The 17,500-nt window shown below is 44.1% G+C and overlaps 1 protein-coding gene across 1 annotated transcript in view; it reads right to left on the minus strand.

The window, feature by feature from the left end:
- Nucleotides 1–2,646: 2,646 nt before the first annotated feature.
- Nucleotides 2,647–17,500, minus strand: part of LOC119582924 — a 129,579-nt gene continuing 114,725 nt past the window's right edge. Inside the window, exons 75-99 of the mRNA XM_037931436.1 lie at nucleotides 17,128–17,301; nucleotides 16,711–16,789; nucleotides 16,124–16,294; nucleotides 15,413–15,540; nucleotides 14,903–15,028; nucleotides 14,071–14,282; nucleotides 13,623–13,825; nucleotides 13,096–13,409; nucleotides 12,612–12,812; nucleotides 12,129–12,243; nucleotides 11,518–11,723; nucleotides 11,031–11,211; nucleotides 10,482–10,606; nucleotides 9,882–10,070; nucleotides 9,119–9,341; nucleotides 8,826–8,975; nucleotides 8,579–8,718; nucleotides 8,136–8,351; nucleotides 7,765–7,944; nucleotides 7,326–7,421; nucleotides 6,959–7,111; nucleotides 6,536–6,687; nucleotides 3,824–4,074; nucleotides 3,206–3,355; nucleotides 2,647–2,950 (exon numbers count right to left, since the gene is read on the minus strand). Of these exons, the coding sequence (XP_037787364.1) occupies nucleotides 2,715–2,950; nucleotides 3,206–3,355; nucleotides 3,824–4,074; nucleotides 6,536–6,687; nucleotides 6,959–7,111; nucleotides 7,326–7,421; nucleotides 7,765–7,944; nucleotides 8,136–8,351; nucleotides 8,579–8,718; nucleotides 8,826–8,975; nucleotides 9,119–9,341; nucleotides 9,882–10,070; nucleotides 10,482–10,606; nucleotides 11,031–11,211; nucleotides 11,518–11,723; nucleotides 12,129–12,243; nucleotides 12,612–12,812; nucleotides 13,096–13,409; nucleotides 13,623–13,825; nucleotides 14,071–14,282; nucleotides 14,903–15,028; nucleotides 15,413–15,540; nucleotides 16,124–16,294; nucleotides 16,711–16,789; nucleotides 17,128–17,301 (4,371 nt within the window). The 3' untranslated portion in view covers nucleotides 2,647–2,714. The remainder of the gene's footprint in view (nucleotides 2,951–3,205; nucleotides 3,356–3,823; nucleotides 4,075–6,535; nucleotides 6,688–6,958; nucleotides 7,112–7,325; nucleotides 7,422–7,764; nucleotides 7,945–8,135; nucleotides 8,352–8,578; nucleotides 8,719–8,825; nucleotides 8,976–9,118; nucleotides 9,342–9,881; nucleotides 10,071–10,481; nucleotides 10,607–11,030; nucleotides 11,212–11,517; nucleotides 11,724–12,128; nucleotides 12,244–12,611; nucleotides 12,813–13,095; nucleotides 13,410–13,622; nucleotides 13,826–14,070; nucleotides 14,283–14,902; nucleotides 15,029–15,412; nucleotides 15,541–16,123; nucleotides 16,295–16,710; nucleotides 16,790–17,127; nucleotides 17,302–17,500) is intronic.

A 17,500-nucleotide genomic window follows, 5' to 3' on the forward strand; every position in this document is an offset into this window, starting at 1 on the left:
ACTTCCCCTCTCGTGAACCATGGGCCAATTTATCTCTGAGATAATGTGATAATAATAGCAATGTGAATAGTAATAATAATAATAGCAGAAATTGTGTTTTTTACTGTTCATATCCCTTTTTTTCACATGGCATCTGCTTGATTGCTAGATGCCTAAGCTTATTGTGATGACTGACGCAGAATTTTATTATTAAGACCTGACTCTGTAATTTGTTTCAAGGTAAATTCCTTGTAACAGTTTTCTACGCAGATGATTGTTGGAAAAAAAATATATATATATGACGGAAGTGTCGAAATAATGTTTCAGGCTATAGATTTATCGGTGAATGTATGGATAGTTTACAACAAAGACAAACACAACAACCTTACAGATGCCAAAGACACACACAACATACATGCATCTCACTTTATACTATCACACATGTAATATGTGTCACATTGGTAATATATTAATATATATATATATAAAATATATATATATATATATATATATATATATATAGTTGTGTTATTGATGGTTGGATGCTGTGTGTGTGTTCCGTGTGTCACAACACCCCCCATCAAAACACTCACTTATCTATCTATCTATATGAAAAGTGGTGTTGGCAGGTGTTATGGACGGTCTGATAATTATATATAGAAGGATATATAAAATAAATCAAATAATATCTCATGACTGAGATGGACCTCAGGTCCGAGTTCAAAACCCGCGGCGTCGAAAAATGCTGCATATGTGCTCGACAAAGGAGAAAGTCAAACTCAGGTGTTGGCACAGGTGTTAGCGCGCCGAAACGCGGTTGATTAGGAAGGGCATCCAATAAGGCAAGAGTGGAAATGCCAAATAATCTCTCAGTAGTGAGAGGCCTACGTCCTGCAGTAGACTGAATGGCTGTTGAAAAAGTATATATATATATATATATATATATATATATATATATATATATATATATATATATATATATATACATATGCACATATACACACACTATCTATCTATCTATATGAAAATGTATGGATATGGATATATATATATATATATATATATATATATATATATATATATATATATATATATGTGTGTGTGTGTGTGTGTGTGTGTGTGTGTGTGTGTGTGTGTGTGTGTGTGTTTGTGTGTGTGTGTGTGGATAAGTCTAACTGTCTATCTATCTGTGGATGTATGTATGTGAAAGAATATTGTATACGCTTACAGTAGATCATAAAGATATGCTGCTTATTTCGTAATATTCCTTGGACTCCTTCCTAAACAGACCTCATCAATTTGCTTTGTAATGAAAGGTCATACTTTCGTTCAGATTCTCACAAGACTCACAATGTAACTTTTACTAATTTCGTGTTTCTTTGTTCTTAACTCTATAGTATTTACAACTCAACATGTCTCCGGACTTTTATCAAAAATCAAAATACATCAATAAGATAGAAAGCACGACCGGATCTATCATTGTGCCTAGAATTCGGAACTTAGATTTAAGTAAAACTTAAATCACCCCAGAGTTAATTTCTCTGCAAGCTATATATACTTTTTAAGGGGAAGCTGAAAAAAACCCGGGCTGTTTGAGAGAAAAAAAAACGTCTTGTTGAGCAGACAGACCTTTCGAGATAAATTGTATTTAATAATCTAATCAAGACAAATTAATAATTAACAATCGAAATAGATAATCAGTTCGTTTTGGTGAATAAATTATCAGTAGATAATATCAATAGATAATTCGTTTTAATATAAATCAACGGGATTTTTGGTAAAAAGACAGAGTATGCAAGCCTAATATATATATATATATATATATATATATATATAAATGCGTTATATATATATATATTATATATATATATATATATATATATATATATATATATATATATATATATATATATATATATATATATGTATGTATGTATATGTATATAAACTTCCACTATTAGAAGGATAATCATAAATCTTATACGTGTTCCTTTTATTGATAGGGTTATAACACTTTATCAGTGCTGGAATATTTTTTGTACTTTTTTCACTGCTCAAGCATTTTTTTTTGGTATATTTTTTTTTGATTCTTGCAAAACGTGATTATAAATGTAAATATTTACAAAATGTTCGCTATCGTCGTGATCGATCGGTCGGCATCTGGGGGGGTCTGCTGAGATATCAATTCAGAGGTTGTGGCCTTTTCCTCTTTGCTATCACCAATACTCTGGCCGGGGATCTCATTACATTACACTATTCTCTTTAAATTACACATTTTTTAATATTTATACAATATCCTCGCCGGGACTGAGCGAATGTTCTGAAGTGTCGGCCAAGAGATGGTGAGGCGGCGAGAGGCAAGGCGCGAGCAAGTCAGTGTGATCGCGTGGGGAGCCGAGGAGTGAGAAGGAGAAAGGAAGGATAAAGATGGGAGAAGGGGGGGGGGGAAGGGAAGGGCGGACGAAGGAGGTGAAATGAGAATGAGAAAGGAAGAAGGAGAAAGGAAGGAGAAAGTTGGGTGAAGGGATGAAAGGAAAGGACAGATGAAACAGGCGAAGTGAGAATGAGAAAAGAAGTGAGAAAGATGGAAGAAGATAGAAAGAATATGACAGCTGAAGGAGATGATGAAGTGAGAAGGCAAGGAGAAAGAAAGAGGGACAGCCGCAAAAAAAAAGGCGAAAGAGAAGGAGAAAAGAAAGAGAGAGAAGAGATGCCAGAGAGAGGAAAAAGGGGTCCTAGACATCAGTGGGTTCCGCCGTTATAGCGAAGAATTCCGCGTCGTCCAGAATCGGTTCGTCGCCCATGTAGTCCGGAGTGTTGTCGTCGCAGCGAAGGCACTCGCACTCCACGATGTTGTCGTAGACGCGGGCGAAGGCGTAGCCGGTGTCGCAGCGCATGTCCACTCGAATCTTCTCGAAGCGGGCGGGCTTGCAGCAGTAGCAGGTCGGGATGTGTCCGGCTCTGCGCCCTGCTGGGTGTTCAGAGGGCGAAGCAGGTCAGTGAGGAAATCGCAGAAGGTCGTGTTATTTCGTCTCATTGTCCATGTATTAAGAATAGAAAAAGGATCGTAGAGCATCTTACAAAGAGAAATATAATAATGGTACTAAAAGCAGTAGAAATAATTGTAGCAGTAATAGTAGTAGTTGTAGTTACACGAATACTAATATTACTAATTACAGCAACAACAATAACCATACAACAGAATAACAGAAAAAAGAGGACCTACCAACAAACGTCGTGAACGAATCACAGTGTCCGGAACATGTGTTGAAACCGGGTACGGGATCGGGGTTCTTGCACGTGCCCACACTCCGGGCCGCCAGCGTGAAGATACCCACCGTGTCGACCAGGGGCATTGGGTTCGGCTTGCAATCGCCTTGGGGGAGAGAGGGAAAACAAAGGAAGGGCGTGAGTATCTCCCATGCGCTAAGGAAAGCTGACGAGAATACGAAGTGACAAATAGTGGGAAAGAGCGAGCGAGCGAGCGTGAGAGGGACGTGGAGAAAAGGAGAAACGAGGGGAAGTAAGAGAGAAAAGAGATGTGATGCGAAAGAACAGGAAATAAACGAGAGAGAAAAAGAGTGAAAAGGGGGAGGGAAAAGAGCGAGAAAAGTGAAGAGCAGAAGTCTTGAGAAACGAGAGAGAGGGAGGGAGGGAGGGAGAGAGCGAGAGAGAGTGAATGAGTGAGAGACGAAACCGAGACATAAACCATTGACTCGTGAAAACAATAAGAGACCCGAGAAACGCACGAGAGAGGCAAAAATAAACAGAAAGAAAGAGAGATTGAGAGAGAGAAAAATAAAACACACATACAAACGAGAAACCAGAAAACCGTCACACTCACTCTTGACCGGCCGCGTCACGTTGCACAGCTGACAGCATCCTTTCTCGTCCATGTAGATCTCGTTGGGAGGGCACTCGGGGTCGAAATAGGGACAGTCCTTCTTGACAGCCACGGTGGTGAGCACGTCATCCCTCGTCTCGCAGCTGTACTCGTAGCAGATATCGCTCTCACTCTCCCACCGCTCGCCGATCGGGTGGGCGATGCCGTCGTCCACACAGTGCGTGACCAGGCACTTGCCGCAGCAGTCGTTGCTGAAGGGGAGGGAAGGAGAGGGTCGGAATGCGGTTGGTTATAGGGGATGGGGGGGCGAGGGGGCAGATTTTTGCTGGCAGGGTAAACTGAGATTTTTAAAAAAATATATTGATTAAGGGGAGAAAAAAAGGGATAGATCTTGTTGCAAGGAGGATTTGCGAATCGATAACGGTATAAATATGGTATTTACGAATCAAGCAAGAATGGGGTTGAATTTCGGAAGGTCGGGAAACAGGTGAATTTCGTTAATGGGGCGAGTATAGAATAATAACGACAAGAAAATTGCAATATTTACATTCAGACAACAGTAAACATGGTTTTATCAATTAAAAGGAAAGGCAACGGGTATCGTTGTAAGGGAAGGATATTGTCAATGATGCAAAAATATTGTTTTACATTGTCAACTTGGCAAAAAGAGGGTTTTATACTGTTAACTAAGTGGAGGGTGCATGTCTTTCCTAAGGTGATCATAAAACAGCAAAAAACAAACAAACAAACGGTATCATCGATCAGTCAAGAATGATTTTCGAAGCTATGGAAGAGTAAAAAGGTAGAGATCAAATAACTAAAAAAGCGAATATCATAAATCATTACATGATATGGTCAAATCAAAATACCTGAATAAGCTAAAAAAAAAAAAAAAACATTTTAAAAAAAAAAAATAATATGAAATATGAAAAAAAAATCTCACACCATTTTAAAAAAAAATGAAAAAAAAAAAAAAAAAAAAAAAAAAAAAAAAAAATCTCACACCATTTTAAACACAAGCGCTGCCCCTCAAAAAGATACAGAGGAGAGACCCAAGTAAAGACACAAAATAGTCAGACGCCTAGAACAAGATAACGAGCTGTTTGCAAACAACTCCTGGCTGTCTCACACAGCCAGGGTGCTAATACGCCATCAGCTCAAAGAACCGCTACTGGCCAAGGGCATGGACTCCCCACACCCTGACTTTGTCGAAGCTCCGCCGTGGGCACAAACCTCGATAGAGTTCTCGGTCATGAGACTGGCAAGCAAAAAGAATGAATATTGTACGCCTAGCCTAAAGGCAGAAACCCAGAGGGTCATTGCAACCATCACCCCTCCGGGGAGCCTAACATATTACACAGACGGATCGGTCGATCCCTTGACCCACACTGCAGGCGCCGGCTTTGCAGCAAGGGATGCCACAATATCCATGAGGGTAACAGACAACGCCTCCTCGCTACAGGCAGAGGTAGTTGCTATCATGGGAGCACTGAGACACGCGTCCAGGAGAAAAGGACACGTGGTCATACACACAGACTCCAAAGGAGCCGTCGACTGTCTTCAGCAGCGCTCACCCACTGACAACATCTACCTCCTGACAACCATCGGCAAAATAACACAAAGGATGCTTGCTCAGGGTAGAAGAATTATCATAAACTGGGTTCCCAGCCATATAGGGATCAGAGGCAATGAGCTTGCTGACAGATTAGCCGAAATCGGCCGGGGTATGCCCCCAAATCCCATGATAATACATCAGAGCCGAAGTTTACTTAGGAGGAAGTGTACGGTGGCGGCCAACTCCTTCCTCCTGCAGCTTCACAGAGAGGAAACGAGACATTCCCCCTCGGCCAGCTGGTACTCAGATGCCACAGGCTATGAACAACTGGCACTCTCTGAAATAAACAACAGAGGTACCGAAGTCATTCTGCACAGAATGCGCCTAGGTTACCACTGTGCATGGCAGATCATACAAACCATAGAACGTGAAGAGAGGTGTTGCATGCATTGCGGCGAGCCGAACGCCACACTGATACACTACTTGGAGAATTGCGTGCACACGCAATTCCTAAGACAAACCCCACAGAACACAGCCGTCGTGCTGGTAAAGAGATTATGCGAGATGCTTACACCACGGCTACAGGAGCGCCTGCTGGCAATCCCACCGCCACGGTAAGCACCGAGTGTCAGACCAACAAATGAGACAGCCATAAAAAGCTGACACAGGCCGGGCCATAAGTGAAAGGCCCGGGCGAAGCCAGAACTTCGCAAATCTCAAGCAAGCAAGCAAGCAAGCAAGACCCAAGTATCTTTATTCCTTCAATTTAGTAAATATTTCCTCCCCTTCCTGTTTTCTTTCTATTCCTTCTCTTTAGCAAGTACTTCATTCCTTCTATTTATCAAGCATCTCATTCCTCCTGTTTAGCAAGTATTTCCACTTCTTCTATTTAACGATTATTCCATTCCTTCTACTTATCAAATACTTTTATTCCTTCTAATTAGCAAGTTACTTCCATTCATCCCATTTATCAAGCATTTCCCCCCTCCTTCTATTTACCTAACACCCTACCCCCCCTATTTATCAAGTATTTCCCCCGTCCTTCTATTTACCTAACACCCTACCCCCCCTATTTATCAAGTATTTCCCCCGTCCTTCTATTTACCTAACACCCTACCCCCCTATTTATCAAGTATTTCCCCCCTCCTTCTATTTACCTTCCCTCAATCGGCTCGATGAAGGTCTGGCCGAGGGCGCACTCGGTGTCACACGTGGTCTCCTTCTCTCGCCGGGTCACGTTGCCGTCGCTGGCCAGGTCACAGGTCACGGTCAGGCAGTTGTCCAACGGGTCCTGGACACTCTCGCCGGCCTGCAGAATAGGGGGGGGGATGGAGAAAGGGGGGGTATTTTATTATAGAATTATTTCTATGACTAGATATGTTATTGTGGATATTTTGGGCCCTATCATAACTGTGAATATGTATATGTGTGTATGTTTATAGCTATCTATTCATCTACATATTTATGTATATGCGTAGGGTGTGTCTGTACGTGCATATGTATGCGTGTGCGTGTGTGTATGTATATGAACACGTCCGCTATGCACACTCATAAGAGCGTGCAATACACTCGCGACCCACCTGGACGGGCACGCCATCCATGAGGCAGGCGGTGCGCGTGTAGAGGGCACAGCACTGGCCGGGCATGCGCTTCTCCTCGTACACATAATTCTCGCGGTCCTTCGCACTCGGCTCAGAACACTGCGCCTCCACCGCCTGGATCTGGATCTGACTCTGCAAGTTCAGTTCAAAAGAGTCCAGGTTATTTCCCTTCAGTTCACTTCAAAACAGTATAGGTCGGTTTAATTCATCTCAAAACAATCCAGATTATTTCAGTTCACTTCCATCAAAACCGGACCCTTCTTTCAACACATACGTAGAAGTACAACCCCTCATCCCATCCTGCATGCAACTGCAGACGAATTGCAACAACAGAAACGCCACTTACGCCGCTGTCTTTGGAGCAGGTGAAGGTGGTGCAGAAGTCATCAGACACCCAAGTCTCTCCTACGTTCTTCACCTCGCCGTCCACGACACACGCCACCTTTTTCAGAGAGAGAGAGAAAGAAAAATATGTATCAAGGCAATTCACATATCACGTAATGGCGTGAATTATTTCTGTACGCTGAGTAAAATGTGTCTCGTTCGATTTTTCAGAAATATTGCTGATTCTTCTCTCTTTCGAATATGAAACACCGTGTGTGTTTTCTCCCTGAACATTTGTTAAGAATTTCTAAATACTCTCTTCTGCGCACCCATAACCTCAACAATAACCGTAGTAATGATAATAAAAAAGCACAATTAATAATAACAATCAATAATAATAATAATCACAATTAATAGCGGTTAATGATACTAATAACCACAGTAATGCTCCCTCCACCCACCTGCACGCACTCGCCACAGCACACTTGCGGGTACAGAGGCGACGGCTCGTATTCCCAGCCAAGTGGACAGTTCTCGTCGCAGGTGTGGATCTGCTCCACTTTATCCACTTTGCCCTCGGGGTTCCTCACGCACTCCACGCTACGGCAGCCGTTGAATGGATCGTCCAGCCGGTCTCCGATCTGAGGAACGGAAGCTTTGTCAATCTACCGACTTGGATTATCACAAAGCGATATATTGGTCTGTGTCTGAATGTAGACACGCACACACACACGCACACGCACACGCAGACACAGACACACACACACACACACACACACAAGCGACTTCTCACCGAAAGGATGATTCATGAGATTGACTATACCCTACTTACAGCGATAACTTCATAGTCGTCGATGCACGCTGTTCGCACGATGTCGGGACAACACTGGCCGGGTACTAGCAGGCTGTCCAGTTGGAATTGGCCGCGGTCGGGGTGTGTGTCGATCGTGGGGCAAGTCTGCTCCGTGCAGGTGTGGCGGGGTTTGCTGGTGCTGTCCAGCGTACACTGGCACTTGAGACACAGACCGTCTTCCCAGCTCTCTCCAACCTGTGGTTGCATATTGATTAGGGTTAAGGACGCTGTTGCAGACCGCCATACGAAATATAAATCCCGACGTGGACCACTCTATGGGAAGCTCTAGGTCTAAGTCTACAATCTAGAAAGTGTGTTTTACAAGAATATATCTACACCAATAAGGGTTATAAAAAAAGGTTAATGAGGGGAATAAATCATCCCGATACTTTAATCCGCTCTAATTAATCTGCATGAGTCACCTTGTACAGTTTCTTCTCTGGCTCAGGCAGCTGAGGTCTGCCTCCCTTCTTGGTGGCGGTCGGCAGTGCCACGCTCTTCTGGAAGCCGGTGGCGTCCACGATGTAAATGTTCTCGTAGATGCAGGCGTCGGTCGGTGGCTCTGCAGAACATATTATACATAGTAAAGACACATACACGCACGTGAACATATGGCAAAAAAAATGTATATTTTATGTTGAACCTTATATCATCCTTTGCGCCACTTACCACACTCCACCTCGGGGCAGCACTGGCCTGACAGCAGAGGCTTCTCGACAGGCTCGTAGAACTCGGGGCACTCTATCTCCGGGCAGAGGTCCGTGCACTCGGTCTTGTATCTCGGGCAACACCCACTGTCGTCCAAAATCCACTCCTCACCTGCCACCAGACCAAAACATTCCTCGTGAGAAAATCGCCAGATTATGGAAGATCGAGCTCAAATCAACAAAAATGCCGAGCGACGAGCAACGCGCTCGCAAGCGCCATCACACACCACCCACGGACTCAATCCCATCTCAAACCTGGCTTGAGGTCGCTGTCCTTGGGCAGCTCGACATCCGGGCAGTCTTTGGACTCCACGCACACGCAGGCGTACTGAGGACACACGCCGGGGGCCTCGATCAGCTTGTGCCTCTGGCCGTAGCCGCACTCCTCCTTGGGCTTCACGACGGGCGGGCAGTCCTCCGTTGGCACGACCCTGCACTTCTTCCTGGGGCCGCAGCAGTCGTCGCCGGTGCCGGGCACCTGGAGAAGGTGGATCGAGGTTTTAGTGTGAGAGTTGCTGTTAATCATTATTATAATCGATGTCATCAACGCATATCAACAACTCTTGGCAAACGTAGATAACAGGAAGAAGAAAAGAGTGAGATAAATAAGGAAAGAATCACAGCAAAACACAAAATTCAAACCAAATAAACCAAACAAGATAAAACAGAGGAGAGAGAGAGAGAGAGAGAGAGAGAGAGAGAAGAGAGAGAGAGAGAGAGAGAGAGAGTGAGAGAGAGAGAGAGAGAGAGAGAGAGAGAGAGAGAGAGGAGGAGGAGGAAAGAGAGAGAGAGAGGAGAGAGAGAGAGAGAGAGAGAGAGAGAGAGAGAAGGAGAGAGAGGAGAAAAGAGAAAGAGAGAGAAAAGAAAGAGAAAGAGAGAGAGAGAAAAGAAAGAGAAAGAGAGAGAGAAAGAAAGAGAAAGAGAGAGAAAGAGAAAGAAAGAGATACAGAGAGAGAGAAAAAAAAAACATACACGCAAACAACCTACAACCCCACACCCCCCCTTGCACGCGACTGACCTCAACGACCTCATATCCCTCGTCGCAGATGGGGTCGTCCGGACAAGCCTTCGTGCTGCACACACTACCTCTCATCGTGCACTCGCAGGTGGTACAAGGATCGGTCTTCCACGAGTCCCCGATGCGGTGGCCTTCGTTGTCACAGGTGGTGCAGAAGGTCTCGTTAATGCAGGCGCCGTTATCTAACACCTGGATTCGTTGAGGGGCGGGGAAAATAAGAAATGAGTGAATTCCTTCCATAAAATTTACTTGATTCCGGGAGAGAGAGAGAGAGAGAGAGAGAGAGAGAGAGAGAGAGAGAGAGAGAGAGAGAGAGAGAGAGAGAGAGAGAGAGAGAGAGAGAGAGAGAGAGAGAGAATAAAAGTGAATTCTTTCCATAAAATTTCATTACGGAGAGAAAGGCAAGAAATTAGTGATAATCCATGCAGTTCTCTTATCTCGTATTTCCATCGTCATTATGGCTAAAATCATTGAGAATATCAGAGAATAATATTCGTCACCGGTTAATAACTACCCATGAATTCAAGAATGACATCCTAAAATACCTACATAAAAAAGAAAGAATGAAAAAAACAAAAACAAAACAAACTAAAGCCTCACCATGCCATCCGGACAGAAGCAGCCATCCACGGGAGAAATCGGACACGCGTCTGGATTTGCGTTCAGTTCTTCGAAATTCTCACACGTCCGAACGCAGCCAGGCCCACACGGTCGGAACTCGAGAGCTGCGAGGGAATTAACGTGTCGGTCATTGCTCTTAAAGGCTTTGACGTTTTACTTTTATTGGGCTTTGAAGTATTTCCTTTTTCATTCATTATCCTATGATCCGCAGAAGATCTTACGGAGAACGATTATCAACATCACATGCATTACTTTTACATTCGTGACCATTAATAATGCTGAAAAGGGAACAGTCAAAATAAGGAATTCTCTGTGTGTATCAATTTCGGTTATTTGTTCGTCTGATGAGGAACTCTTGCCCCTGTTCGAAACGTCACGATTCAAATTCATTTCTTACGGTCTCTGTTTACTTTTAATCTTTCTGTGTACACGTAACTGTGTTTGTGTTCAACAACAGTATTGTTACACACATTATATTCCATTCATATTAATATTAATAAAATACGGTTACAAGACCTAGCCCCTTACTGTCTGGGCACGTCTTCGGGCACAGGTTATCCGAGCGCCATTTGAGGCAGATGTCGAGCTCGGCGCAGCGCCTAGCATAGGCCTCCAGACTGTGACACGCTGCCACTTCAGGCTCTCGGCTTCCGCAGGCATCCATTATGCAGGACGAGACATAAGGTACTGGGTCTTCTACAGGATGGCACTGAAATATAAGGGATACATGAACAGACTTACGCGAGTTATGGGTGTAATTCTATACTTTAAGAAAATGGGAAGTTAAAAAAAGAAAATGAACTTGTGTTGAGGGGGGGCTAAAGAATAAAATTTATTAAGAGTGAAACACTAAAATGATATCGGTAAGATGGAAATCATGGTAGAATTATATAGATCGCACCTACGTAATTACAAAAGAAACTGAACATAAACAAATCAAACAAAGATAATATTTAATGAAGATGGCAAGATACGAAGGAAAAAAAAACACTAAAACACGTCAGGTCAGACGCACCTTTCCGAATAGATTTTCGTCCATGATGCGAAGACACGGGTCCTCGTCGGGAGGCAGAGGGATACAGCTGGTCGTGTCCTTCTCCAGGACGCCGCAGGTCGAAGGTTCGCCCTCGAGCAACCAACTCCTCCCGAAAACGTCTGAGGACTCAACCAGACCCGTCCCTTGCGCTACGAAGTCGTCGTCGTCCTTGAAATTGCAATTACCTGGGAGAGCAAGAGGTGATCAGTGTGTGGTTTTTCAGGTCTAGGAGCTATTTGTATGGGAGAGGGAGAGGGAGAGGGAGAGGGAGAGGGAGAGGGAGGGAGTGGGAGAAGGAGAGGGGGGAAGGGAGAGGGAGAAGGAGAGGGGAAGGGAGAGGGGGTGAAGGGGAGGAAGAAGGTGAGGGAGAGAGGAAGAGAGGGAGAGGAAGAAGATGAGGGAGAGGAAAGAGAAGAGGGAGAGAGGGAGCGAGGGAGAGGGAAAGAGAGAGAGAGAGCGACCGAGAAATGACAGAAGCGAGAGAGGAACCCGGATAAAGACACATAATTTAAAAATTACACATCTACACCCGTAAGGACTGAGAAAGGACAAGTAAATAGGAAGACAAAACAAATGCACCAAAGACTCACCGCAGAGTCCCTCGGTCTTATTGAAGTAGAGTCTGGACGGCACCTTGACCGAGAAGCCGTAATTCTCCAAAAAGAAGTTGACCTCCAGCTGAATCTCCGAGATGGCTGCCATGACCTGGAGATGAAGAGAGAAAAAAAACTATAAATATGATCTCGTTTCTTCAATAATAATAATATATATTATATACACCTGCGTAATTAACATTAATGGTAGGTAATTAACTAGGGGACTTCAGAAGAAACACGATGTTGCAAGTACCACAAAATTCAACAAGACAAACAGAGGGATAAGAATAACCGAAAAAAAAAAAAAATAATGGTAAGGAAAATAAAAAATCTAAGCCCTGCCTCATCTTGTAAATAAAACAACGAAGAAGAACAAGAAAACACACGAATATACCATATTCGCGGGTTTTCTTCTTTTCTCCTTCCCTCCGTTGTTCCATTCACAACTTGTTCAGCACGAACCCCCCACTGCCTCACCTGCATGGGATCGGGCTGTTCCAGAGCAAGCCACGAATCTCGGTAAGGGAAAGTAGGAATGTTTTCGCCGTCCACGGTCACGCTGACGGAGTCCTCCCCTAAGGCTTCTATGAAGACTGTGTGGTCCTTGTAGAGCACTGTGACGGCGTCGGTGCACACGGTCACAGGCTGCACTGTGCACTGCTTGTTTCGGGTGATCACCTAGAATATGGAGTAATAATTTTTTATCATGTTGGGATCACTTAATGTAATTGGGTGTTATGTTTTTGTGTTGTATATAATGTTGGTGTGCAATTTTTTTTCTGTGTTAAGGCGAGATTACATGATATTTGCTCCATATATGATCCCTCTCAGTGTGTAAACCATGGGGAAATATGGTCTCGCGAGAAGTACTCTCCCCGGCCATGAAAAATAAGACAATATAGACTCCCTCCCTATGTAATGTACGGGGAGACATTATCCTTAACAGACACGCCCCCCTCACCTGGAAGGCATGCTGGCCGCGGACGTTCTTGTCCCGCGCAGCCACGTACGAACACTCGCCGTTGAAGGTGTAGTTCTGGCGATCGAAGGTCTGGTAGTGCGGGTCGCCGTAGCCCTCGCACACGCAGTCTCCGCACTTCTCGGGGTTCACGCAGCGTTCTCCCTTGCGGACGAGGCCGGGCGAGCAGAAGCAGCCGGGCACGCACGACCCCTCGCGCTCCAAGCAAGCGGTGTCGTCGTGCAGGTTCTCGCAGGACTTCTCGCAGGTCGCGCGGAAGCAGTCCTGGTATCTCTCGCCTGGTCCGCACTCCTTGTCTGCAGGGCAACGCGCAAGAATTATTCCCATTTCCTTCCTCGCAATACGGTAAAATGAAAAAGGGGAAACGTATTTCTTTCGGAGAGATATCGCCGTTTGTAAATTCAACCTCTTGAATTAAATGAACACCATTACATGAACTGCCACGAAAACCACATCAAATTTTAATACAGTTTCCACCGCGACCCAATCCATCGCAGGCCGGAACTCACAGCACTTAGCGACGATGCGCCAGTCGTCCAGCTTGATAGTGGAGTCCGTCTCGAGGCAGCGGGTCACGTAGTGGGTGAGGGCCTGGCACCGGCACTCCTCCTCGCCCTTGCCCTCCCTCAGGCAGTCGCAGGTGCTGGCCACGCAGCCCTTCATGAAGACGGAAGGATCCACGGACGAATGGCACTTGGTGAAGGGGTCGTTGCTGTGAAGGAAAGAGGGGGAGAGAGAATAAAATAAAGTCACATGACGTCGACGGATAAATGGTTAAGCCGTAAATACGAGGAGGAAAGGCGAGGCAACACAGAAGAAGAAGAAGAAGAAGAAAAAAAAACATCGACAACCCATTTCTTCCCATCTCGAAAACCCATAGAGACAAAATCAAACCAAAACCAAGCCATGCCACCAAAATTTACCCCCCCCTCCCTCCCTCCCTCCCCAGGGACTCACCGAATGGCCTCGCACAGCCTGAAGGACTCGGCAGACTGCGTGACGCTGCACTTGGGCTTCTCCTCGCAGGGCTGGTCGTCCAGGGCCCACGACTGCCCGTAGTCCTTCATGGTCGCTGCGAGCTTGCCGTCGGGCTTCGTTTTGTCGTCGTGGTCGTAGCCGGTGTAGAAGCCGCACAGGCCGTCCACTCGGTTCTGGAGCTCCGCGTCCAGCTGGAGGGCGCGAGGAACTTCGTTTCAGAGTGCGTGCGATGGCGTGTGGCTGTGTGGTTGTGTGTGGTTGTGTGTGATTGAGTGTGATTGTGTGTGATTGCATGTGGTTGTGAGGGATGGCGTGTGGTTGTGAGGGATGGCGTGTGATTGCGTGTGGTTCTGAGGGATGGCGTGTGGCTGTATGTGACTGGGTGTGATTGTGTGTGATTGCGTGTGATTGTGTGTGGTTGTGAGGGATGGCGTGTGGTTACGTACGGTTGTGTGTGATTGCGTGTGGTTGTGAAGTTGATAATGATGATAATAAGTCAATAGTAAGTAAAAACAAAATATGAAAATGAACTAAACTAACCATATCAAGAACAAGACTCTCAGCTTACGTGTGATTGTGAACGTGTGAACTCCCATCTTAACAATGGATACAAAGCCACAAGTTAACTGAAATATATATCGGATAACCAAAAGGCCATATACCTAAATCACGTCTCTTTCAGCCATGTCACAAAGGAAATTTGTAAAAAAAAAAAAAAAAAAAAAAAAAAAAAATATATAATATATATATATATATATATAATAATAATAATAATAATAATAATAATAATAATAATAAAGTGTAATTTTACCTCAATCCTGACGTTCATTTCAGTATTCCATTCGACGTTGAATTTGTACACAGTCGAGCTGAAGCGGATGGAGTCGCCCACACGAGACACAGTGAAGGTGTTCTGGGAGGAGCCAATTCTCTGGGCCTGAAATGAGGCGGGGGGGGGGATAGAAGGGAGATGGTAAGTACTGTTTATTTATGTCTTTTTCGTTCATATGTTCACTTACTTACTGATTCATTCACTCTTTTACTTATTTACTCTTTCTCTCTCACTCTCTCACGTACTCAGTCACACAAACACACTCACTCACTCAATTTCTTTCTCTCTCATTTTCTCTCTCTCTCTCTCTCTCTGTCTCCCTCTCCTCTCTCTCTCTCCTCCCTCTCCCTCTCTCTCCCTCTCCTCTCTCCCCTCTCCCTCTCTCATTCCCCTCCCTCTCTCAAACACTACACATAACACCTCCACGCCTTTTCCACACCCATCTTCAAAAAGCAACACACAAACACAAACGGCCTGGAGGAACCTTACTTGTGAGACGGTGTAAGAGTTTTCGTCCCACACGATGAGAAGGTCAGGCTTGAGAATGAGTTGCTGGTCATTCTGCATTATCTTGAGGTAACGATCACAGCTATCACTGAAGGAACAGTTGCGGTGCACTGTAATTAAGGAAGAAAGAGAGAGAGAGAAAAAAATATTAGATAAAAAAAATAGAGATATGTAATAACCTTCGACGTTCGTGTATTCGACTGGCCTTTGTATAACAGTCGTCTGCATTTTAGAACACAGGCGACGTGCAAACTTCCATGAAAACAAGCATGAAGTTCAATCTTCTTTATAAAATCCAAACACCAATAAAAGATATTCATCTAATAATGATAATAATTCACCAATAGAGAACATTTATCTCTTAAAGAAATAACATATAAACAACCGTTAATCAAATTTGCCTCATTGAATCCATGAAACTCGCACCAAAATACGAAAAATATAGACTATGAATATGATTTAATACTTAATATCACAGATATCTCTCACGCAGCCAAAATAAATCACACAAAACAAGTAAAAATATATCAAACGTAGTAAAAAAAAAAAAATCACAAAATAAATCATAACCATCCCACGCAACCAAATTCAATCACAAAACGAACCACGAACATGAACCAAAATAAACCACATTTCTCTCTCAAACAACCCCAGCAGCCTCGTCCCAACCCCCAGCCGACGACTTCCGCTTACTTGAAATCACCCAGTTCTTGTTTATCTTATCCTCGGCCAAGATGTGGTTGCAGGGCTCGATCTGGTAGTGCGAGTCGTCAAAGGAATCGAACGTCCGCCCATCGACGTTGCAAGTGGGCGTGATGTTCCTCGGCGCCTCGGGGAGGGGCGTGGGCGTCATTCCGAAGGGCTCTGTCGGGGGTGGAGGGGGGGGGTGCTCGATTAAGAATCGCGATTAGATCGAAAGAAAGGAAGAAAAAGGAGATTAAAGACCAGTAGGTGATGAGAAATATTAGTTGGATGGGAGGCAAAATCATTCACTCAAAGATTCCAACTAAAAAGAAAGAAAGAGAGAAGATGGAGAAGAAGAAAAAAAAAGAAGAGGTAAAATAACAATAATAAGAAAAAAACAAAGTTAGATATTTAATCCCGATGGATGAGAAATATCAGCTAGACAAAAAAAAGAAAGAAAAAAAGTGTTAAGAGACAGTTATTTATCATAACTGTTAACTCTGTCACTAAAACATGTATTTTTAAAGTGTAAGATATATAACCTGGTAATTATTTAAACATATATACACAAACACGGTCATGTTCTTAGTACTTACTGCAGCCAAAGCGTGGACACAGTTCATTAGGGTTGATCTGGTACAGCTCTTCATCTGCCTTGCAAATCGGCAACTCCATCTGAGAACAAATTTAAAAAGCTACACAACCCTGATTTATTGCGATTTATGTATTTCTTGTTATTGAGAAAGAAAAGCTATTGCATTTATTTATTTATAGATTGAGAGAGAGAAAAAAAAACTCGACACAAATGATTTTTTTTTGCAATTCACTTATTCATTGAGAGAAAATCTACAGCACAATCCTGATTTATAGCGAGATATTTATCTCTTGAAAGAAAGAAAATTACAACACAACCTTGACTTATTATGATCCACACATCCCTCCATGACGAAATAATAATGACAAGGATACCGTTACAGCGTTATATAAAAAAAAGAACTTAAATTTTTACGAACCGGAGGACACGTAACAGGAGGCTCCGTCGTGATGGCCACGGGCGTCGTGACCTGGACACACGTGTACTGCGGACATGCGGATCCCTCTGCCGTGTGGATGTACATGGTACGCAGGCCTTCTCCGCACTCGACCGGCGGACACATGGTGGTTGTGACGATCGGCATGCATTCGTACTGAGTGGGGGGGACGGGAGGGGATGTAAGTATTTAGGTACGTATATTTGCACGCATGGACGTACGCACGCACGCATGGATGCATGGACGCACACACACACACACACACACACACACACACACACACACAAAGAGTCAAAGAATGTTTCGTTTTCATAAGACATGTATGCTTTTTGGATTTCTGTCAATTTCCTGCTCC

Source organism: Penaeus monodon, chromosome 16, assembly GCF_015228065.2.
Source record: "Penaeus monodon isolate SGIC_2016 chromosome 16, NSTDA_Pmon_1, whole genome shotgun sequence".
NCBI lineage: Eukaryota > Metazoa > Arthropoda > Malacostraca > Decapoda > Penaeidae > Penaeus > Penaeus monodon.